The sequence below is a fragment of the Myotis yumanensis genome, unplaced genomic scaffold (genome assembly GCF_028538775.1).
Source record: "Myotis yumanensis isolate MYYU_CA2020_CCGP unplaced genomic scaffold, mMyoYum1.0.hap1 SCAF_19, whole genome shotgun sequence".
In the NCBI taxonomy this organism is placed as follows: Eukaryota; Metazoa; Chordata; class Mammalia; order Chiroptera; family Vespertilionidae; genus Myotis; species Myotis yumanensis.
Genome location: NW_027223770.1, coordinates 21,740,320 through 21,766,003, shown reverse-complemented (window position 1 = coordinate 21,766,003; position 25,684 = coordinate 21,740,320). Strand labels below are relative to the sequence as shown.

The window sequence follows — 25,684 nt, the reverse complement described above, 5'->3', positions numbered from 1 at the left end:
TGCTGGTATAAAATATCACTTCAAATAGTAGTCCATTGAAAGCAGTACCTTAAATGCATCTGAGATTACCGTATATATACTGTGAAAAAGCAAATGAGATAGATCAGGATATTTTAATTCATCCTTTGAATCCTTGAGAACCCGAATTCTCAGTGTGGAAGAAAGGATATAGAAATGAAATATTAAAGAGGTTAGATTAAAAACTCTATAGCCCTGAATTTGAACTAGAAATATTAAGATGAAGTCAAAAGTTACCACATCTTTAAATATATATGTATATTCTAGCTCCATTTACTACAATCTTTTTTTAATTTTTTAATTACAGTTGACATTCAATATTAGTTTCATGTCTACAGCATACGGTAGTAGATATTTTATATAACTTATGAGGTTCTTCCTCCTCCCAGTAAGTCTAGTAAGTCTAGTACTCACCTGACATCATTCATAGTTATTACAATAGCAAAGTCTTAAAAACAATAATCACCATGGTAACAATCAGCATCCCTAGCACCCAGATTGTGACCTAGAAATACCATTTTCTATTAAAAGAAATCAGAACTTCTGAGAGAAATAGCTGATTTGAGGTATTTCAAAGGATGTCCACGATGAGCTGGAACACCTTAACACACCAAATAGTAAGGGAGCTATCAAAAACAAGTGGGTATTCCCTTTGTAATAAATCACTTAATTCACGTAACTGAATTCATTCAACTTTAGTGTGTTTCATAATACAAAAGTTTTTTTTTTAAGGGACAACATGACTGATAATGCTGACGACAAAAAGAGGTGGATCAAGAGAGGTTAAGACTTGCAGTCAATTTAAGATTTTGGCGTTAGGTCGAAATACTGTTCTTCTCCCCTCAGCAAAATGTCTGTGGCCATTAAAATGATCAACTTAGCAGGGCACATTAAAAGGAACAATTCCTTTTAACAGCAGCATATTTCTTTAATATGCTTTGGCTGCCAAAATTATGAGATCGCAGGAGTTATCCTCAGCCAAAAGTCCATGAGTAAAAATGAGTAAATGTTTAAATGTCACAGTTCTGGACTTAACGTGTGTTTATGTAAAATAATTTTAATTAATAAAGGCTTCCAAACAATGTTACTAAGTATGGTTCAGTCCACAGAAAATGGAGAGGGAAGTAACAGTAGGGGTTCTCTCAGCTCCCTACGTGATGAATCTGAGACTGCTTGCAACTTGATCAGTTACTACACTCACCTGTTTCAGTACTTACTTCATTACTTCCCTTCTGTACTATGTCTAACCTTTTGGGCTAAGATTAAAAATTGATCCAAACCAATTACGATCTTAAGATCATAATCAAGAACAAGAAGCTTTATATTAAAAGTACACCAGCCCTGGCCAGGTGGCTCAGTTGGTTGGAGCGTCATCCCGTGCACCAAAGGGTTGCTGGTTCAATTCCTAGTCAGGGTACATACCTAAGTTTTGGGTTTGCTCCCTGGTGGTTGGGGTGTGTTCGGGAGGCAACCAGTTGATATTTCTCTCCTTCCCTCTCTCTCTCAAATCAATATTTTAAAAAAGTACCTCAAAGCCTTATTTCATATGTAATCTACTTTTGGAATCCAAATGAGGAAATATATAGAACTTACTTTAAAAATCTTTCAAAATGTTTTCACTGCTGCACAAAAAGGGCTTTCTTAACCAGGGTCCACGAGACAGAACACACCGTCTGATGTTAGCTTAGAAAGAAACACTTGCAAAAACTCTTTACTACCTCTCAGTATCTGTTCCATACCCCCTTTTTATTTGTATAACCTTTGGGATCTTATTTCACTGTAATGTACAATTCTTAGTAACAGTTTTTTCTCTCTTTTTGGGGAGAGAAGAGAGGTCGTGTGGTCCAATGGCATTCACAGAATTATTGGAAACTCATTTCAGTTTCTCTAAAATCTTCCCACAGAACTGTCAATAACCACGTACAAACACACACTCATACAAAAGAAGAAAAAAGATAACATAGTACAACCTCTTGTAAAAGCCTTATCTGTCATTAAACTTTAATGTCACTAAATCCTATATAATACAATGGACAATCAAAACTGCTATGATTTTGTGCTTTTCAAGCATCGAAACACACACACACACACACACACAGCTTTTGCAAGCAGTCGGTGAATCTTACGGCACACCCTGGGAGCTTACCATAACCGTGCAGTCCTCTGAACCGCTGGCAATGACCTGATCATTATGTGGGCACCAATCTATGTCAAGCACTGGTCCTGTGTGGCCACATACTGTAGGGTAGGATTTGTCAATTCGACCAGTCTGAAAGGAGAGAGAAGCAAATTTATTAGGTAATGTCAACGCCACAGAGTTTGTGTTTTCTCAGACCCATTTCTCCTTTATCACCTCCACCCAAAACTCTCAATGGTCTATTAAAGATCAAAATTTCTAGTACTATAAAGAGTTTAATCAACTGCATTAATAGATATAGCAAAAGAGAATACAAAAGTCTTTTAAAGCCAAAGTGTTTTTCTATGATAGCCAAATTATACATGTGTTTCTACTAAAAAAAAACTTGATATTACTTAAAATGCAAAATATAACTTTTAATATAATAAGTTAATATTCTTGAATATACAAATTAAAGTATTGGAAATGAACAGCAAAGTTAAGGCAATAAAATTAGCAAGCAACATTAGTTAATAAAAATAAACGTTTTAGCTATTGCTTAGGGGCTCAAGGACATACTACATTTTACTATCTCTCACCCGTCTTCAATCAGAAATGCCAGCCGAACAATGTAATTAAATTAACATAAGCTTAGATCTTATCCATTATCCAGTTCTACATCTCATTAAGAATACAGGCTTTTTTATTTAAAGTATTACATATGTCTCCTTTCCCCCCATTGACCCCCTCTCCGCCACTCCCTCCCTTCAGGACAAGCCCCCACTGCCCCAGTGTCCATGTCCATTGGTTAAAAAATACAGTTTTTAATGTTGGTCATAAGTAACCGTCACAATTTGCTCATGGTATACATTTGAATCAAACAAGCCAACCTGGCTTAGACCATTTTTGTATTAACCAGAACAAATGATGCTGTAACAACAGGTGTTCAAAAGCTACTTCCTTTTTCAAACAAGTTAACGTTAGTCCATGCTGAGGTTCTTACAAGCTTTAACAGCTGGTGAACAAAAAGGAATCACTGCCACACAAAACTGAACCCTTTTGTTGTTGCTGCTGCTCTTGTTATGGCAAGACATCACAACACTGGGGACTGGGGCAGGCTTCTTGGCAGTATTAGGACACCACAAAGCAAATCTCAAAAAATACCAGGGAATCAATATCCTGTAGAGCATGTTCTGAGTACAATCCAATACAATTAAAAACAAAAAAATATAAACCAAAAATCTCCAATGCATCTAAAAAATTTTAAATTTACTAAATAATTCAAACAAAATTATAATAGCCAACAGACATTTAAACTGATCAATAAATACATGACTGCCATATTGTGATTTATAAGATATTTGATCTTCATCTATAGTTCCTGGTTCACAGCTCCTAAAACTCTTAAAATTTCCTAAGTGTTGAGAGTGATAAAGATGTCTTTTGTATGCTAATAAGGTGACTTTTGGATCCCATCCAAGGGTGGCAGCTAGCAGTCAGGAGAACCAACCATGTGATTAGTGGTTTGAAACTTTCAGTCCCACTGCCTGACCTCTGGAGAGGGGAGAGGAGCTGGAAATTGAGCTCAATGCCAAAGGCCAATGACTTAGTCAATCTAACTACGAATCCTCCATAAAAACCTAGGAGGACAGCTGGTTGGTCTTTTGGGGAGCACTTCCCATGCCATTATGCCATGCCCCACGCTCCACAACGACAGAAGCGCCTTTGTTGGGGACCTCATCTATGTATCTCTTCATCTGGCTGTTGAATCGTATCCTTCAATAAACTTTGTAATAAATCAGGAGCCTAGTGAGTAAGGGAGTTTTCCTGAGTTCTGTGAGCCATTCTAGGGAATTAATCAAACCCTTGGAACATCACTGTGAGTCAGAAGCACAGGTAACAACCCGGACTTTGACTAGCACTTGAAGTATGTGTTGGGGGAGGGACTCAGTCTTGTAGGACTGAACCTTTAACCTGTGGAATGTGATACTATCTCTGGGAAGCCAGTGTCAGAATTGAGTTGAATTCTCCAGCACCCTGCTGGTGTCTGAGAATTGCTTGTTGGTATGGAGAAGTCTACATGCACACATAGAAATTGGGTCTGGGAACCCTTCTCAATAACATATCAAAGCTTGTGGGATATAGCTAAAACAGATCTTAGGAAAAAATTTATAGCCTTAAATGCATAGTATATGAGAGAAGACGGAAAATTAATGATGTAAGGAATAAACCCAAAGAACATAAAATTATGAGAAGGAAGTAACAAAAAGAAAATAAATAATAAACCGAATCAACAAAATTAGATATGGAAGACAAAAGGCACAAATACCAGATATAAAAAGGGGACAAGATTTGGTAGAAATTTACATGATATAAAAATACTAGGAATAACAATTGCTAATAAATTTGAAAAGTCCAGATGAAATAAGCAATCTCCTAGATAAAAATCTAACTTATCAAAATTTTTCAATAAATAGAAAACCTGAATAGATTTATAAGCATAAAAGAACCAGTTAAGTATCATTCCACACAGCCCCATAAATCAAGCAGTCACTAAATACCAAAAATCACTAGGCCCAGATGGTTTCACAGGTGAACTTTACCAAACATTCAAACAAATGTTCCTAGAAAAGAAATAAGAGGAGCACTGCTGAGCTCGTTACACAAGTAATGTACACCTAGATACAAAGGACAGTATATGGATAAACGTAAATCTATGAGACTTATAAATATTATTGCAAACTCCCTAAAAAATAAAAAAGTAACCCAAATTCAGCAGTGTGGGTTATTCTCAAAAACCATAAGCAAGTGAAAAGAAAGTTGCAGACTGGGGGAAGATATATATATGCAACACATTGACCTGACAAAGTCAACAGCAACCTAGCAGAATAATGGGCAAGTGATATGAGCAGAGAATTCAAGGGAAGGAAACCTGAAAAGCCAATAGATATATGAAAACATCATCTCACTATCATCAGGGAACAGCAAATTAAAACAATGAGGTAACATTTTATACCTATTAAAATTGGCAACAATTTGGAAGTCTAATATAAGTGCTGGCGAGTGTGCTGGGAAAGAGGAACTCATAGAAACTGCTCACAGGAGAGACTATCCCACTACAACCCTCTTTTGAGAGCAATCTGGAAACAGCTGGAGGTGAAGATGGCCACCCCTCAGCAGGCCCACTCGTAGGTGGTCTGTGAGAGGAAAGCCCCATGTTTTGCACAAGAAGGGTATTAACTGCAGCACTATGGGAATCGTGGAAAAAAGAAAACAGAAGCAATTTCACTGTCCTTTGGTATGGGAGTAAGTATCATATAAAAGTTTAACAGACACAAAATAATAGTCTGTTTAGATATATACACATGTATTAGAAGTACAAAATATGATACATAGCAACTTTAAGGAAACAATTACCTCTGGGGAAGGAGGAAGAAGTAAAGGCGGATGGTATCTTAGCTACATCTGTTATGCTTTATTGTTTTTCAAAAAAGACAGGTGAAACAAACATGGCAAAATCTTAACATCTGCTTAATCTTGTGGGTGAGCACATGAATGCCCTATTATTTTATTTTTTGTTTGATTTGTATCCTATTTTTAAAAAATAGTAATAGAATAAAGTTGAGAAACACTTGTTTCTAACTTTACTTTTTAAAATATATATATTTCTTATTGATTTCAGAGAGGAAGGAAGAGGGAGGGAGAGTAACATCAATGATGAGAAAGAATCATTGATCGGCTGCCTCCTCCACACCCTCGACTAAGGAGCCTCAACCCAGGCATGTGCCCTGACCGGGGAAATGAACTGTGACCTTCTGGTTCAGAGGTAGATGCACAACCACTTAGCCACACTGGTCAGGCTAACCTTACATTTTTAAATCTTTACTCTCAAGGAAAACAGTTTTTCTATTTGAATTGTTTTATTTTATCCCAGGGTCTTTGCACTCTTGGGCTCTCCCCAGCAAACCACATCTGGCATCCCTGATGGCAAAGTACTGAATTCTGAACTTCCAAGGACACCACATATTTTTTTTCAATTTGGGTTAAGAAGAGCTTTTGCTCAGACATAAAACAATTTTGGAATCTGGAAGTGCTATTAAGAGTTGTTCTTAATTACGTACTGAGAAGCTTACTAAATGACTTTTTTAGGTTAAAATTAAGCAACCCAGGCTAACAGTTAAGAGCTATAACCAGTATTTGTCAGTTAAGTAAGATATCTGAGCAGTATTAAGCATTTCTGCCATTCCCAACTCAGCCTCTACAAGTCTATAGCATACAAGCTCTAAGCCCGGAATCTGAATGTTATTTAAAGGGCAACTCCACGTATTTCCTTCCCTCCTTTCTATCAAAAACAAATAACAACTAACACTTTTAGAGTGCTTATGTTATATGTTAGGAACTGTTTGAAAGCCCTTATATCTTTATTCTCACAAGTACCTTTATGATATAGTAACTTTATTATCCCCATTTTTCTAAATAAAGAAACTGAGTACAGAGAAAGTAAAAAAGTAGAGATCTAAAATATCACTAGATCTCTATAGGGAAAGAAAATTTCCACTAAGCCATGAGATGAAAAAGGCACTAAAGTAATGCTGAAATTATTGGCAGCTGGTTATCAGAAACAAGGAGTTAATAAAAAAATTATATCCTACAAACAGCTGCTTCCTCTGGTTGTGACATCATCACAAATCCTTACAATAAAAAAAACAGGGAAAGTAGCATCATATCCCAGCACAACAGAAAGGGAATTGACTAAATGTCTGATAGTGATAAAGGAACAGAAAAAAAGATGGAAGTGTGAGAAAATTGGCATTTTAAATCTACACTGATCATTTTACAAACAGTATGTTCACAACACATAATCAAGAACACACATTCTTATCCATAACAAAATAATTTTTTTTTTAAAAAAAGCACAACATAGTTCACCCAATGAGTATATGTATATGTCACTAAAAGGGTGGAGCTGGGCAATTATAAACTGCTGAGAGCTCAAGAACACGGAAATGGAAGGAAACCATACAATAATGGCCTTATATGGTAAAGATGAGAACACATCATTTCTGAAAGACATTTTGCACTAGGATCTAAATGAGAATGCATTTCTCATTCATACCCATGACACATCATTTATCATCCAGTGAATAAACCAAGGAATCCATGTCTAATTTGCTAGATTGTGAAGGACCATTCACAAACACATCCACGGAAGTCATGGTGACATACACAGCTTACCTGCACCTCTGAACAGCAAATTTAAATGAATGCGGAGGCTGGAAGGAAGATTTACAAGAATTTAATGCCTGCTTTTAAGTACTTTTTTTTTTTTTTTTTTTTTTACTAAATGGTGATTTATTTTAAGAACTACCCATCAATTTTCCAAGGCTTATATATAAAATAATTTCATTTACTAACAAATGAGTCCACTGATTCATTAGGGATATGTCTCCTCAGTTGCATCATCTAGAACAGCACTACTTTTCTAGCATGGAATTGAATATTTAGCTGAGAATTGTCAGTAAGCCACTTAGACCTCCCATTTTAAACAAAGCTTTTTATTTATTAATTACTTGCTAGTCCTAACCACATGCCATACACCTTTTATTGTACATCTTTAGCTACAATTCCAAATGGGGGGAATTACCAGCAAGTCAACTCAAGTGGAAAAAATGACCAACACCAAGTTCCCTTCAGGCTTTGGCCCAGAGTCCAATTCAAAATTCGGGGACATTAGTGAAATAGGTCAGGGCACTAGCTTACAGACTTTATCTACAAGATCCAGTGGCCTGCCAGGGGCCAAGCAACATGAGCCCCAGGGAAAATTCCACCTTCAAAGTGTGTGTACAGCTGGCACAAGAGAGAAGTGTGACAACACAATTTCCATGTGGCTGGCCCAAGTGGAGGCTGATGGCTTTGACGTGTTCCAGCCAGCAACCCTCACAGTGGCAGAAAACCTCCTAGACACCAGCACTATCATTTACTTTAGGTTTGGGGAAAGTCCTCAAACATTTCAAAGCGGCAAGATAAAACTCAGCACAGCTCCTGGAGACTGAGGCTTCAACTAAACTTATAGAGTTAGGCAACACTTTCGACCAATGGTCTTTTTTATTTTTTAAAGGGGGGAGGGGGTGGTGGTGAATTAAATAAAAATTTAAGCATCAGTTAATACATAACTTGATCAACTGCTCTAAGAAGGAATGTGTGTAAATTTCAACGACTTTGCAAAAACATTCTTCCTTAGACATACAAAATCCAACTAACTCTCATAATTCTAGTTGTAAGGATAATTGCCATCAATATCAATGGAAAACAACCACTGCTTCCACTTGCACCTAACAGTACGTCTTATTTTTCACACCTCATTTCAAATGATTCATACTTAAGAGGTATGCTCATTCTACATGCCAAGGCCAGTACTGTGCAATCAACACATTCTAAATATATACTAACAAACATGTACAGAAATCTCACAGATACGTTTCTATAAAGGAGTTCCACTCTATGATGTGGTTTTTAAAAAAACTAATGGTGTATTACAGATGTACCTGCAGACATTGTAACATTATCAAATTCTCAAAATTTACCATTGGGATGCTTCCAATATGACCTATGCATTATATAATGAGAATCACTGATCGGCTGCCTCCTGCATGCCCCTTACTGGGGATTGAGCTGCATGCAGCCCAGGAGTGTGCCCTGACCAGGAATCGAACCATGATCTCTTGGTTCACAGGTCAATGCTCAACCACTCAGCCACACCGGCCAGGCCAGAATAATTATTTCTTAATATTGAGAGTGGCCCCTCACATGATAATTGTTTTCGATCCACACTTTAGCTTGTGCAGTATTAGGTTGAAGAAGCTACCAAACTGGTACTAAGGAAAATCAACCTAATAATTACTGGTTCATTGAAAATGTAACATATTGTTAAAGCCATAGAACACTACCCGGCAAGCTTAGTCTTTCTCATAACTAACGTTTTCATAAACCCAGTAAACTCCTATGGTGATAAAAGGTGACACACATTAATTTTATCAGTCAAATAAGTAATTCCTTTTAAGATGCTCAAGGTATTCCACATACGATTTCTTTCTAGTTTACATTCTGGAGTTCAATCATAGAATCCCAAGCTCTTCCAGGATGCTGGGTTCTGGTTGCTCTCTATAGTGTCTCCCTTATCTAGTCCAGCACAGGCAGCTTCCCAGTACTTTTCCAACTTCTAATCTACTATCATCTTAGTATCCAGCCATTTTATAATCCACTAGAGGCCCAGTGCACGAATTCATACACAGGTGGGGTCCCTCTGGGTGGCTCACGCCCAATCAGTCCAGATCGGAAGAGGCTTGTGCTGTCACAGCAGTGCTCACCAGGCTTGAAACCAGCTCTCCGACATCCTCTGAGGGGTCCCGGATTGCAAGAGGACGCAGGCCAGGCTGAGGGACCCCACTGTTGCCGGATCCGCAGGAGGGCTCCAGGGCGTGTTCGGCCCATCTCACTCAGTTCCAATTGGCCAGACCCCAGCAGCAAGCTAACCTACCGGTCAAGCATCTGCCCCCTGGTGGTCAGTGCACATCATAGTTAACTGTCTGGCCCCTGGTGGTCAGTGCACGTCATAGCGAGCGGTTGAGCTCCCTTAGCATATCATTAACATATTATGCTTTGATTGGTTGGTTGGTCTGCCATTTGGTCTATTTGTATATTACACCCTTTTATTATATAGGATTATTATAATCTGTTCTTATTATACAGATTATACAGATTGATTATACCACCCTCTGATGTAAGGGCTTAAACAGCCCTACCCCAACCTAATACAAGGAACAAGGTATAAAGACTTTCCACTGTTCATCCCCACTTTATAATCATAAAAGTTTTCGTTTTAAGAAAAAATGCTAATCAAAATCACTTCATGTGCCCAAATTTCAAGAACTTTATCATAATGTCCCTAAATTAAAAGATCTTTTCATAGGCATTGATAATTACTCATTACTGGCCTTGAAGTAATACAGTAAGAATTTTTTAACTCTCAGCAAAGAAAATGGTAAGTCAAACATGTGCTCGGAAGCACAGGAAAAGTTTCCAGCCCAGGCATAAGGGCTCCATTCACAATGTGCAAAGTTCAAAGGAGTCAAAAAAGGATGTCTATTGAAGTGGGTTTTCCTTTTTATTCAACTTCCTTTTTCTTGTAACAGTATTATTTATGTGGATACGTGTTCTGTTGAAAACTCTTAATGCCCTGTTGCCCCACAGGGAGGAGCTATAGTGACTGTGGTCCCAAGACAGGGGAGAAGTAGCCCAGACGAAACCGGGGCTTCTGCAGCAGACCATAAGGACTGGCGCACGCAATATATGACTTGTTGACAGGCTGGTCTCTGAAGGTGACAGCTCACAGCCCAGGAATAAAACATTCTGAGGAGGTTTTACTTTAAATGAAACAGAAACATCAACCTAAGAGAAGGTGCTCTGAAATAAAACACAGATGAGATTACCCAGTCCTGTAAGGTAAGCTAAGCACTAAAGCTGCCAGGGAGGGGCAGTGTGGGTCTGCAGAGACCGCGCCTGCCTGTGAGTAAAAAAAAAAAGGTCTTTATGGGCACAGTGAAATGACAAGCAAATCATTTTGCCATCAAGTGTCCTCTTTACAACTGTCTCAGTTGTAAAAACCTGAGAGAGGTTACTCTAAAACGATGGATATTTTATTATCAGAACGCAAAAAAGTGGAAAAGTTAATTAACATCTCCTTAACCATGCCTAAATTCCCAATGGTGACCAGAGAAGCTATATTCTCTAACTTCCTGACTTAACAAAAAAATTTATGAAGTGAAAACCTCATCATTGCAGACAAGTAATTTCATATGATACTTCTGGTCTGAGAACAAACAAAATCTAGAAACCCAAGATGAGGTAGAAGAACCAAGTGAAAATAAAATTCAGCTTCAAAGCAAAAGAACTATTGATGTAAGTACAAATATAGGAAATTAAAACAAAGCATCCAGTGTCAAATTAGAAAGGAGAGTAACTGGTTGCCTCACCCCTTGTACTGAGCAAATGACACTGGAGATCATCTCCCCTGGAACCCTCTGAGAATGATGGACTCCAGGGCTCCCCCTTCCAATCCCAGTTCTACACTGGTTTGCCCACAGGCCTCAGAATAAAAACCCACCCTCCTTGAAGTGGGGATGAAAAGCAGAAAAAAATTACTACTACTTTAGGTAAATGCCTTGGACTTCACAGCTGTGGCAGTTCCCATCTTGCAGTGGCTGTAAATAAGCAGGAGGACAGGAGTAGAGACCCAATTCAGTAGCCTGTATCATTTACTCATGACTTAAAGTTCAGCCAGAAAAGAAACCCAAGTCACCACTCCTCTGAGAGTGCCAACACGTGCTCCATCACTGGTCCTCCCAGCTCAGCCTTCCCTGCACTCAACTCAGGTCGCACCCCTAACCAGCACCGATATTCAACTTGGTAAGAACAGAACATTTACTACCTATGGTTATACTGGCTTCTGGACAAATCCGGACTGCAGAAATGTGTCCATTAAACCTGAGTCTGTTTCAGAGTAATCTGCATTCAAGAACCTTTTCTTCGCTGCTCTCCCAGGCTTGGGCCATCACGTTTATGCACTGAGGGCTTCTGCCGGCAGCACTTGTCTTGTGCTCTGCACAGACTCAGGCTCCAAAAAAACAGGAAAGAGTTAAACGTTCTTTGCACTTGACTCAGTGGCTTCCCTTCACCACACACTCCCAGATCCCACCATTCTCTGAGCCTCTGTGCAGCCAATCAAAGCAAAGGGAGGAAATTATCCTGGCCAGCTGACAGCCCCAGAGCTCTGATGGCCATATATGGTAAAAACCACTGTCAGAGCCCTGTCAAGCCTGTGGGCCGGCTGCTGTGGACATATCAGTGAACTGCAGCAGTTCGAGAGGCTGGCCAAGGAAACACACAAAGGACAGGCAGCCTGCTCATCTCCAGGGGAGGGGGGAGGAGGGAGGGGAGGAGGGGGGTGGGAGCCTGTCATCTGCCAGGGCACACTCTGAGTCACAGTCACTCACTGTAATCAAAAATAGCCCCAGGGTACATTGTGAGGTTCCTTCTGCCAGGACTTTGTGCACCATTGTTAACTGAGGTTGAGTAGAGTGTCCCCCATCTCACCCCATCCTCCACAGCAAGACTATGGAAAACGGAGTCACTGGGAGAAAATGAAAAGGCCCTTCTGTGGCACTTCATGTGATAATGAGACCGTGTAGCGTTCGCTCGCTCGTGTGGCTGGCAGCTCGTGACATAATTTGGAAGTCATTGTTCTGCACCTGGTGCCTTCCCCCTGCCTCCTCCAACCTCCCCCCCGCCCCCCCCCCCCCCACACACACACACACTCACCCGGCCTCCCAGCCTTTCAGGGCCCATACAACTGACAGTTTAAGGTGCTCAGGGCATCAGTGTCTATTTCAGGAGACAGTGAACGTGCATTCCAGGACGCTGACAATGAACCCCTGCCCATAACACCAAAACCACCATGGGCCCAAAGTCCACATCTGTACACAGGGCTCCTGGCATTGCTACCCTTGTCCAAATGGAGCGCCGCTAATTGTGGGAATGGAAATTGCCTGTCAGCAGTGTACAGTAAGGGGGGGAAGCAGCCAATGCAAATCCAGCAGGTGCTGGGTAAAAGCACCATCGGGAGGCTGCCATTTCTTTTGAATTAGTCCAAGAAAGAAGGCACCTATCAGCACGGCGCCTGGCACTTAAAACCTCAAAAATGTGAACTGCTGCAATTTCATCATTCATTGCTGCTGTTTCTGCACAAGACATGGAATAGACAAGCCTTAAGACAATTTTCTGAGCTGAAAGAATCAAAGCCCTGATGAGCCAGTGTTTTTGTGATTAAGTCCCTAATCCCAGAGAAAGATGCAAAGAATTAAGTGTCAATTAGACTGCAGTTTCTATACCTACCGCTCCACCCCCAAAATCTTTCACACTCAGTAGGGGGAAAATATTAATAAAAAAATATACATGTACAAATCAAACAAAGATTCCGAGACCTAAATTCTAATTCATGAAAGACTCACAGCTCTGGGCAATCACTCAATCTGAGTTTCAATTTCTGCAAATGAACAGTTATGACAGCAGTTCTACAATGTGCAGAAACTGAGACTCCATTTAGGTGGGGGACCCTCTAAGCATATTCTGATGTCATTTTGGAGTCTCGTTTTTAAGACTATGACATAAAGTTACTGCCTTTTCCTGAAGCTGATATGGAGGAAATGTGCAATGTTGTTCCAGTTATAACAATAATCCAAAAAATGTAGAACAGTGCTTATTCTGGTTCTCCTCCATAAAACGATCACAGAAAAGACCAATTTTGCACTATTTACAATGGGGGAGGGGGGGGGCCAAGAAATGTGATTTTCTATCAAAAAGGTATCCTTCAGCCTGGCTGGCACGGCTCAGTGATTGAGTGACAACCTATGAACCAGGAGGCCATGGTTCCAGTCCAGGTCAGGACACATGCCCAGGTTGCGGGCTCGATCCCCAGTGTGGGGTGTGCAGGAGGCAGCCAATCAGTGATTCTCATCATTAATGTTTCTATCTCTCTCTCCCTCTACCTTCCTCTCTGAATAAAATATATATATTTCTTAAAAGCAGCTATCCTTCAGCTCCTCTTAATCACCCTCCAATCAAATATCCCAATTTCTCCAATACTAGAAAAGTCTATCTAAATTCCCAGAGACCCAGGAATCTGAGGGAAGAATGTGGCTCCCACTTCATTCTTTGCCGACCCAGAGCATCTCTTGTACCTCAGTTTAGGGAACTGGCTGGGCTCCTCTTCTGTTTCATCTCTAGCTCCTACACACAGGAAAACCTGAATTCTAATAGAATATTCTGTGATGACTTCCTTGACTTCTGAGCCTCAGTTGGAACTCATCTCTCATTGCTGTGTGAGAGCATTTCATACACACACCAAGCTCCCCATTGAAAAGATCAAGGTCAACTGTTATTAAAACTTAAGAGCAAGAACCCAACAGAGGTCATGGCACAGAGCAGGTGCTCAAATGTCTAAGGAATGAGTATGTGAATGAATGAATGAATGAATGAATGAATGTGATGTCTAAGGAATGAGTATGTGAATGAATGAATGTGATTTTTTTAAAGTACGGTTTTAGATTTCACTAAAACTTACACAATTAGCTCTTTATATGCTCTGGTACTATTACTGATAATACTTTTAAAAATCATCTTTACATGTAATAAGTTCATTGTAAAACATTTTGTACAGATATTATAAAGAAAATAAAAATCACCTTTAGACCCCACCATGAATGTTAACATTCCTGAAAACCAGTAATATAATTTGAAGTTATGTATAAGATAGTATGACCTTATAACATATTTTTTAGGTCATATGACAGTATCATGGAACATAAGGATCTTGCCATATAACATAACTTACTCTTGCTTCTGTACAGCATCTCCCAATTACTCATAAGATTTATTTAAGGATGTTGCATATATATATATATATATATATATATATATATATATATATACACACACACACACACACACACACACACACACACAGAGGTTTTTTTTTTAATGGAATGCTTAAAACCATGAAACGACCTTTTGGGTCTTGTGAAGTACTCATTTATGTATTATGTGCCTCACATTATGAATCAAGCACCATATTCTGAGAATACATGTATGAGTTATCAATTGCTGCTTAACTCTCAAACTCAGCTACTTAAAGCAATAAACATTTAGTATCTCACAGTTTCTGAGGGTTAGGAGTTGAAAAGCAGCAGTTATCTGGGTAATCTGGCTCTGGATTCTCATGAGTCAAGGTGTCAGCCAGGGATGCAGGATCCATTTTTAAGATGGTTCACTCACATGTTTGTTAAGTTGGTGCTGGCTACTGGTGAGAAGTCCTATGGACCTTTCCACAGAACTGCTTGGAACGTGGAGGCTCCAGAAGAGATAAAGTAGAGCCAAGATGCTTTATTAACTAGCCTCAGAGTCACACTCCACCAACTGCACCATATCTTCATGGTTATACAGTCAGCCCTATTTAATGTGGGAGGGCACCATACAGGGCATGAACACAAGGAGGTAAGAATCATTGGAGGCCACTACCACAATAGCGTAACGCAAGACTTTGGAGAACCTGTTACCAAGAGCTACCATTCAAACAGCTATCCAGTTTGCATCCTCCATCCCAGTGAATGTCAGGGGATCAAGAGCATATCATTCTAACTGCCCTCCCCTTATCTGTTAAGAAGGAAGAAAATAATTATAATACAATGTGACAATGAAGTCTGTAGTACTAGTAGCATGGGCAAGCAGCTAAGAGAACCCAAAGAATGATTTCCACTGTCTCAACAAATTAAGAGGTAACAAGTGAGTTGGACACTGAACAATCAGAATACTGACTGAAATAAATCAAGATTTCTTCCTCAATAAATATGGCAGAAAAACACTCAAAACAGCCCTTGTCAACATAAGTTCTGAGAGAATTAAGTCCTAATGCCCTAAGGAAGCTACTATAAGTAATGAATTAATTTATTTCTTATGCATCTAGAAGGCACAGCCATGTCCCATCCTTGAGAGAACTAAGAAAATATTCATTGAAATGATTTTCTGTAGGGCTGAATTTTTTCACAAAACCCTAGTTGAGAAAGACCACAAAATGAATTGAAAAGATAGTTCACATACTTAAATATAGCAAGATCTCAGATATTCCCACACACAGTTCCTAAAATAAATGGCCGAAACGTACATTACTGTATATAAGGCATTATACAACTATACCAGAGGAGCTAGCTAGAAGGACAGATGAGATTAACAGAGTCAAAAGATTAATAGAGACCTGGCCACACCCATCCTGTAAGGGCTCAGAGCAGAGCTGCTCTGTAAGGCAGTTAAAGGGAGGATGAAATTAGCCATCACTCCAATACTAGCAGGTAAGAATAGTCTAGGGAGGAAGGAAGAAAGCAATTAGGCAAGATAGGAGCCCTTCAATTTGCATCCTCCATCCAAGTGTATGTTAGAGCAAGAGCATATAATTCTAACCAAGTCCCCCCTCACCCTTATTTGCTGAAGTTAGAATGTACAGGCTCATTGTGATCTGAAATTCTGGTGCACGTGCACCTAGCCACAAAATGGTGCGATGTGTCTGAATGCCCCACATGGTTCACAAGGGGATGGGAATGCCTCAGTCCCACATCACGAGTGTAGCTACTCCACACAGGAGAGACTTGTTCATGCCCACGTGGTAGAGTGCACGGGGGACTGGGACAAGGCAGTTTATGCAGTTGTGGTGGGAAAAATCCCTACAGCCAAAACCACAAAGCCAACTTCTGTTCTGCAAGACTGCTATTATTCAGCCTCTGAAAGACCAAAGAATAAGAAAATGCACACTAAGCCACACCTTAAAAAGTCATGACAGAATGGCATGTCATAGCTTGAAGGAAACATTACAAAAGAGATCCTGAATCACGTGTTAACCTAAATCGCCCCACCTCAGGGCTGAGTACTTTCCATATTCCTCTGACAGTGACCTCTTAAAATCCCGCTTTCTCTAATAAAGCCTTCCTAACAAAAACCTCATAAACCAGCTAAAATAAACATGCATTCATGCCTAAACTTACCTCTTGCTGTGTATGTGTTTTAATGTATGTGTCCCTACTACTCTCTCCATTTTCTATTTTAAGTCCTGCAAGACAGAGACCATGATTCTCCCAGAATCTAACCACAAAAGCCTCATGAGGTTGCAATAACAAGCCCTATTTACAGCTAACACTAACTAGCTTTGAAGAGAAATTCAATGAAGACCATGTTTTTAAATGGGAGGCTTTCTGAAAGTGTCACAATACATCTTAAGATTGATACACGCATATTCAATATTAATATGTACTGAGAGCCCCGACAGCATCACCAAAACCAGTCTGCCTGTATATATTAAAAAAAAAAAAGTGTGCGTGCACGTGCGGGAGGGGGGGGGGGGGGGGGGGCTGACGAACATTACCAGAAGTCTCTGAGATAGTTATTAAAAACCATACCCCTAATTGAAAAATAAAAAAAATACCCATTTCCTCAAGTTCATGTTTAGAGTAATCCCAGACTGCTATCAACACATACTGGAGCCCAATACACACCCAGAGCATCATTTCCTATGATCTTGATTTCAAGCATCACTTCATGTTATGTGTGCAAATTTGATTATTCTTCACTTTTAAACAAAAGCAGCCCACATTATAAAACTAAAAACTCAACTCCAAAAGAGATCATAGTATTCCAGTGCCTTATCTTGGCTGACAAAGCTGAAACGTCTTCTCAGCTGGCCACCAAAAACCCACCACTAAAAAGTCAGGTTTCCCAATGCTCCTTGCTCTTGGTGAACAACAAATAAACTAAAAAGTTGTGGAGACCAAATGCAACTGGCATTAATTTCAAACTCCCACCCCAAAATCAGGTTTAAGTACAGTTATAAGATTGTCATGTATTATTTGCCAATAAACAGCAATGTTCTCCACAGAAATAAAAGCATCCAAGTAGAAAATCAAATTTCAATTTAATGAAAAATTCTCCTTTAAAGTATCATCAATGACTCAGCCAATTATAAGATACATATGAAAACACATATCGAATTTGCTCCCCAAAGGCATCCGTCCCCTATTTCTATAGTGAAATGGTCCTATTATGCAATATCACATCAATCCAGTCACTAAAGTAAAAATCAGATGTTAAAATAAAACAAGTTAGTCATAAGCATCTGAGAGAAAAGTACAAGAGAATTGGAAGTTTTCCCAGTGAGAGTTTTTCCTAAGGAAAAAACACCCATATGGGAAACAATACTTTGACAGAAAACCACTTTATTGTAACCACTTTCAGAATCACATGGTCCATAATGATGAGACGGGCCCCTAGTATGCATGGCTCAGATTCAGGGGGACCCACTGTTCTCAGCAGAGTGGAAACAGCTGTAACGTGACCCAACACCTGCATCCTCACCAGCACTGAGCCCTTATCAGAGCTCAGGACTCACCAACTTTTTTTCCTCCAAAAGCTAACTAGAAAATTACTCTTTTCAGGTTCTCTCTCACACAGCAACAACTACCCCCCAACCCCCCCTCCAAACCCTCCCAATTATTTGTGATTCTGGGATTTCCTATTAAAGCAAGTACAGATTTTCATCCACAACATTCAAGAATAGTCAGAAAATCACAAATCTCCTTTCTTCTCTGTATTGGAAATGACTCTCTGGATGGAGTAGGGCAGTGGTCGGCAAACTGCGGCTCGCGAGCCACATGCGGCTCTTTGGCCCCTTGAGTGTGGCCACGAAGTTTCAATTGCACTGTACATGCACGCCTGCACGTGGTATTTTGTGGAAGAGCCACACTCAAGGGGCCGCAGTTTGCCAACCAACTGGAGTAGGGAGTACTGGGAAGTCCACTGATGTAGAAGGTCACACAAAATCACTTTCAGTGAAGATCCTTTATTTCTACCATTTGTTAACACTGTTGAGATCCTATGCTGAAACTTTACTGTTATCCAGACTTGAAATCTGCACCACTGGGAACCTTTTCTTGAGCTTTCATCTCATTTATCATTCAAAAAACCAAGTCTCAGTCCTCATGACTTCACACACAAAAAAGATAGTCTTACAAATTTCTGCCCATATAAAAAATGATTGTTTTTAAACTACACCTTTTGGAAAAACGTTTGTGAAAAATGGATGACTACTAACCAAATCATAAAATTCCTTGCCTGCCCATGCTCACAGCATCATTATGATAATCTTTTTCATCCAGAGAGGGCACACCCAGAACAGAGTTCACCTTTCTGTTTAATGATTCTCTATTAGAGAAAAACTGATGTGGTTGTAAACCGTAAGGAATGAAACCTCAATTACATCAGAGTCTAATGGTCTGGCATTCTATTACAGTGTTTAACAGAACGGAAAGTCAGATTACTTACCTTGTGCAAAGGAAGCACAAGGAACGCGCCTCCCCCGCTTGCTTCAATGATTATGGCAACAAATCTGGGATTGACAGCGCAGAAGGAACTATCCCAGGTCACTCGAGAAACCCGGATGTCATCATAACACTGGTCATTTTTTACCGCTTGTCCAAATACATGCCGAAACTTGCTCTGTCGTACCACTCGCCTCATCGTGTCTGTAGAAGAACAAAAATTATGTTAAAGTCATGCACTCAACTGAAAGCTTTATTTTTACAAAAAAAACCTCCAAGTACAAAAAAAACACCCCAAAACCAGAATGGCATGGCATTTTGTCTGCTCTCCTAAAAAAGCAGCCTAATGGCAAATCCAAACTTCCTTTAGCAGCACATACCCATAGAAAACTGAAAATGCGTCAGGGAAAGAATTACAAAGAAATGAAAAAGTCCTAATTCAAGATCCAGAAACTGCTCATCAGTTTAATTTCAGGAAAAAGATCAAGACAAGGAATGAAGAAAAATTAGCCTTTCAGGACTGGGTGGGAATTGAAAGATAAGTAAATTCAACTCTCTCCCCCTTTTAAAGATAAAAAAACTCCAAGTTAAGTTATGTAGTAGATTTGAGCTCAAAAACCCCTCCCCCCCAAAAAAAGATATGATACTGTGGCTTTTTCCTCAGTCTGCCAAGGTAATTTTCCCCCAGACATCAGCACTCTGCTGTCTGAGAATTCTGCCCGCTCACAAGTGTTTCCACAAGTCCAACTACGAGAGTGGAGAATTCAAGAAATATAAGCAACCACCCTTGTCTTCAAGAGCCTTCCAACACAGGCATTATAATCAGAGCAAATCAGAACCAAACTCCTGGTGCTGAGTGCTACCAGGAATCTGGCTAAGGCAACTGACAGGTCAAAAGCCAGGTCTGAAAAAAAAGTAGCAAGGATTTAAATGGAGAGTAATATGATAAAAAATAATGTTTGGGATGACAACAAGTCTGACAGTGGCCTACTAGCATTTTAGGCAGGAAGAAGCTAAGAGCAAGGTGCTAGGCTAAGAGCTGTGACAATAAACCAGGCCTGGAAAGGCCTGGAATGACTGTAGCAGCAGCAGTTGGACAGTGGAAAGGAAAACCTCAGGGAGGGGAAATGAACCAGGATGGTTTTTCACATCAGAGTTGATCATTCACCTGGGGGAGGGGTGTTATTCCTGGGCTTCCTCCTGGGTCATTTCAGACTCCAAATTCCACTAGGCAGTCCGATAGACATGTGCACTGAAAGCTTCCTGCTTCAAGATCACCAGGCCCCACCTGGTGAGTTTCCTAGACTGTACCAATATAATTATCCTACCTGCTAATGGAGAACATTCTGCTCATATGGACTAGGATAAAAGGGGCCTGGAGAAAACCTAAGTGGAAATGGAACATGGTCAGCTGAAAACCAGTCATTCTGACCCCATCAGGTACAGAGGAGAGCTAACACCTGTCCACTCATGCCAAAAGGGACACATGGGCTTTTGCTAATTGCTTCCCTCTAATTCCCTTTCTCATGACGCTGGGCCCACTGCTAAATGCAAAGGGAGATAATTTATTTTTGCCAGCCTCTTTCTAACCTTCCAAGGCATGTGCAAAAGTCGCCTCTCTCCAAGCCTTGGGCATGTGGCTGGGTTGAGGCAACGGACCCTTGGCAGGCAGTTGAGCACCCATGTTCCTCATCCCAGCTGTTGCCAGACCTTTCCAGCTGACTACCAGGACCATACATTGAGAGTACTTGGTAGAGGAGAAGGCAAATTCTTTGCTTCCACTTGGCCAGAGTTCTTCATTTGTGAAACAGTGTGAATAATTCTCAAGCATGAAGAGATAAAGAGCTTCCAGGAGGTGGTGAAAACCACAAGAAAAGCACATCCACACAAAAGCCAATGTACCACCAGCTGGTTCCAGGATCCATTTCCCTACACAACCATCTGCACAAGTTAGCAGAAGCTCAAATCCCACCAGTACCCTCTAGCAAGTGTTTCAAAAGTAAGTTAACATAGAACTAAGGATTGCACCATATGTCAAGAGTTAATATCCTTCATACACAAAGTTTTTACAAATTAAAAACATGAAAATCCCAATAGAAAATTACACAAAGGACATGAAGAGGTAATTTACAAAAGAAATACAAATGGCATTTATCTCCACTCCTTCCTGGAACCCTAATAAAATGGCAGTCAAAGAATAAAAGCAGGCATAACACCAAAGGACAAGAGAAAGGTCACTGAATGGAGCCTAAGAGGAGTGCAAATGTGACAACAAAATCTTGAAAGATGGAAAGCTATTATATACATGTAACTGACTGAAGTGTGAATGTCCAGTCCTCTTGCTGTCTCAGGAGGAAAGGCTCATTAAAAGAACACCAAAGCCCATGGAAACCCCACAGCACTCTAGAGAAACAGGGATGTGGGAGAGGAGCTGAAGAGAAAATTGAAGCCTAAATCAGAAGCAGCTCAACACCAAGATCACCCTCTCCAAAGCTGCACAATCACAGGACTACCCCGCACCCACTCCAGCGGAAGCCAGATTGCATGCCCTGGGCAGGTCAACAGGTAACACAGGTATGAACAGGTGTCACAGTGACAATGTGATTCTGTACAGTGGAGTCTCCCTTGTTGCTGGGGCTCCCAAAACACTGGCTACCAGGCCTAGATACCACCAGCTCCATCTGGTAAGAGATCAGACCTCACCACCCACTGTGAGGTCCACCACTCAACCAGCCCCTCAGCCCACAGAGGCATGAGGTCAACTTTTTGTGCTTCCCTTTTAAATGTGAATGGACATCTGAGGAAGGCCTCTAACTTGAAAAATAAGAGACAACTTTCCTCTTCACTCAAACTAGATATCATCTAATCTCACCAGCAATATAAACATAAATAAATATAAATATGTGAAGTGCTTTGAATATGTTAGTGAAAGGTATTACACAAATTTGCTGGCTAACTTACATACTAAAATACTTTTAAAAGTCATTTCTATATTATACAAAGTGACAACTTATTTTCATCCTAACCGCATGAAGTCAGAATGATATACAGGTTCTTTTGCTACAACCATGGATTAGAGTGTCAGCTACAGAGCAGAGACAGTGAGAAAAATCAGTGTTTCCACAGTGCTGTGCTGACCGAGCCAGGCAGGTCCAAGTGGAGACTGAAGAGCAGTGTGAGCCCATCCACATCCAAGGTTGAACCTGATCTGGGCTCAGCTGTCCACATGTGGCACAGCTGCTTTTCCTGCACATAACAGAGAGAAGCAATTAAGAGGGCAGGCTCCAGAGTCAGACAGCCTTGTGAGTGAGAAACACAGCTGTACCATTTACTTCCTGGCCATGGTTCAGTGGGGCAAGTCAATGAATCTCTTTACGTGTCAGATTCTCTATCTGAAAATGGGTACAATACATATAAAGTTGAAGTGATCATTACATGAGGTAAGCACTTGGTGATAGGAGTGTAGCAAGAGATTAATATGTTAAAGCACCTTGTATGGTTAAACACACATATCTAATTACACAATATGTGTCCGCTCTTATCATCCTAGAACTTTACATAAGGTAACCCAGATTCAAATTCTAGCTTTACCATTTATTAGTAACTTACTTAATCTTTCTGAGCCTCATTTTCCTGATCTATAATAAGAATTAGAAACAACATCTGAAAAAACCCAGGTCCAGGTGGTTTCACCACCAAAGTCTATCAAACATTTAAAGAATACCAATACTTCACAAATTTTTCCAAAGAATAGGAGAGGAGGAAATGCTTCCAGATTAATGTTATGAGACCAGTATTACTCTGATGCCAAAATCAGACAAAGACATGACCAAAAAAAACCTAGACAAATATCTCTTATGATTATCAATGCAAAAATCCTCAACAAAATACTGGCAGACCAAATCTAGCATAAAATGCATTATACAACATGACCAAGGGCGACTTATCCAGGAATGCAAGGTTGGGTCAACATCTGAAAATCAGTGTAACATATATCAATCGAATAATAAACAAAAAACACGTAATTGTCTCACATAGAAAAGCGTTTGACAAAATCCAACACTCTTGCATGATAAAAACACTCAACAAACTAGGAACAAAAGGAAACTTCCTCAAACTGATTGAAAACAAACAAACACAAAAACACAGCTAACAATATCCAGTGGTGTAAGATACTTTCTCCCTAAGATCAAGAACCAGGCAAGATGTCTGCTTTTGCCACTTCTACTCAGCAATGTACTACAGGTTCTAGACTGGGTAATTAGACAAGACACAACAACAAATAAAAGGCCCTCAGATTGTAAAGGAAGAAGTAAAACTATCTCCAAATGCAAATGACATGATCTTACATACAGAAAATCCTAAGGAATACACTAAAAAACTATTAGAATTAATATTAGCAAGGTTACAGGATAAGAGACCTATATATAAGAATCAACTGTATTTCTGCACACTCATAACAAATAATCTGAAAATGAAATTAACAAAACAATTCCAGACCCTACCCGGATAGCTCAGTTGGTTAGAGTGTCATCTTGATATGCCAAGATTTCAGGTTCAATCCCTAATCAGGGCACATACAAGAATCAATCAATGAATGCGTAAATAAGTGGAACAACAAATTCATGCTTCTCTCTCACATTAATTTTTTTTAGAAGAAAACATTCACAGTAATATCAAAAGGAATAGAATACTCAGGAGTAAACCTAACCAAGAAGGTGAAAGACTTGTATACAGGCATACCCCATTTTATTATGGTTGGCTTTAAAATACCTCACGGATGTTGCGTTTTTACAAAATAAAATCAAGACCCTCCACCAGCAAAAAGACTACAACTCGCTTTATTATAACACTTGCTTTATTGTAGTGTTCTGGAACTGAACCTGCAATATCTGAGGTATGCCTGTACTAAAAATTACGACACACTAATGAAAGCAATTAAAGAAGACACAATTAAATGTAAAGACAGCTTGTGTTCATGGACCAGAAGACTTAACATTAAAATGGCAATACTCAATGTAATCCCTATCAGAACCCTAGCAGACTTCTTCATGAACTGATTCTAAGATTCATATGGAATTTCAAGGGACCCAACAGTTGCCAAAACAACCTTGAAAGAGAAGAACAAATTAGGAAGATTCATACTTCCTGGTTATAAAACTCACTACAAAGCAATGGAAATCAAGACAGTGAGGTATTAGAACAAGAACAGACATATAGTCTGGCTGGTGTGGTATGTGAAGTATATCTCAAAAAAGATGTGGGTTTTTTTTAAAGCTGCAAAGTTCCTAGCACAGACTCTGATAAATGTTAGCAATTATTACTTAAGAGCCCACTAATAGATTTTTCTACCCAAAGGGGAAAAACCCCAAATCGATTCTCTACTGATTATGGGCCAAAAGCGTAATTTTCACATATGAGAACCAGCATCCGTTTTCAAGGACCTTTTACAAAATATTTTGTTCTCTCACCTCAGCATGGAATTCACTACACTTAAATTTCTCCTCTAACAAAGGAAAATTGGGATCTCACAAAGAAAAACTCCCTTCTTCACAAGATAGCTGCCTGCATTATCAAGTGATATTAGTGTTTCATCACGTTAATGTGTAGCTACAAACTTCCAAATTACAATGTCATACCATTAAACTTAGTTCTTTTATTAAATATCTTGTCCCAAATCACACAACTAAAGTATCCCTCAAAACCAAAGCATTTTATAAATTAATTCTCAACTACATTAAAAAGAGTAAATGAAAAAATCCTGAAATAAAAAACCCAAGGAAATAGTAACACTTGGTACAATTTTAAATATCTTATCAGAGTTCAACCTTGGAGAAGTTGCCTACTTATGTCTTTCAAGTACAAATTCCTAAAACTTTGTAGGACCTTTTGTTTGCATTTGGAGGATCATCACAGTATTAAAGGAGACGATGTAGTCATAAGTCATTCATTAAGCAAATCAAATATTTACCAAGTGTCAAAATATATTGACTTTAGATAGGAGAAAATGCAATGCACTTTTGAATCTCCACAAAATGTGGGAATTACAAACCTTATGTAAGACCTTATAACATACAATTTATCATCCTACCCATATTTCCAGTAAAACTGGGATTATTCTAGAATGGTTTTCATTATAAAAACTAGTATGTCTTTGAAAGACAATGTGAGGATAGGTTGAGAGCACAGGCTCAACTATGGAATTCACTCACTGGAATTTAGTTGAAAACTCTATTTTAGAAATATGAATAGTAGTTTCCTCAGCCCAATTTTCCAGGTGATACTGAAGGACAGAGGATTAAGGGTTAAGTCTTGATTGTCCAGCAACTATCATAATAAATTTCTTTTTTAAAATGTAACCTTTTCATAGTCCCCATGTTGTACATTACATCCTCAGGACTTATTAATCTTATAATCGGAAGTCTGTTGTTTTGACCACTATCATCCATTTGACCACCACCCCCCACTCCATGCCTCTCACTACCACCAATCTGTTCTTTTCTACAAGTTCAAGTTATTTTTTGTAAGTTTTAGATTCAACATATAAGTGATATCATACAGTATTTGTCTTTCTCTGACA

The 25,684-nt window shown here is 39.5% G+C and overlaps 1 protein-coding gene across 1 annotated transcript in view; it reads right to left on the bottom strand.

Moving 5' to 3' along the window:
* CORO1C (coronin 1C) overlaps nucleotides 1-25,684 on the bottom strand; it is a 60,997-nt gene that overhangs the window by 17,255 nt on the left and 18,058 nt on the right. Inside the window, exons 2-3 of the mRNA XM_070400184.1 lie at nucleotides 19,109-19,308; nucleotides 2,165-2,287 (exon numbers count right to left, since the gene is read on the bottom strand). Coding sequence (XP_070256285.1) covers nucleotides 2,165-2,287; nucleotides 19,109-19,303 — 318 coding nt within the window. The 5' untranslated portion in view covers nucleotides 19,304-19,308. The remainder of the gene's footprint in view (nucleotides 1-2,164; nucleotides 2,288-19,108; nucleotides 19,309-25,684) is intronic.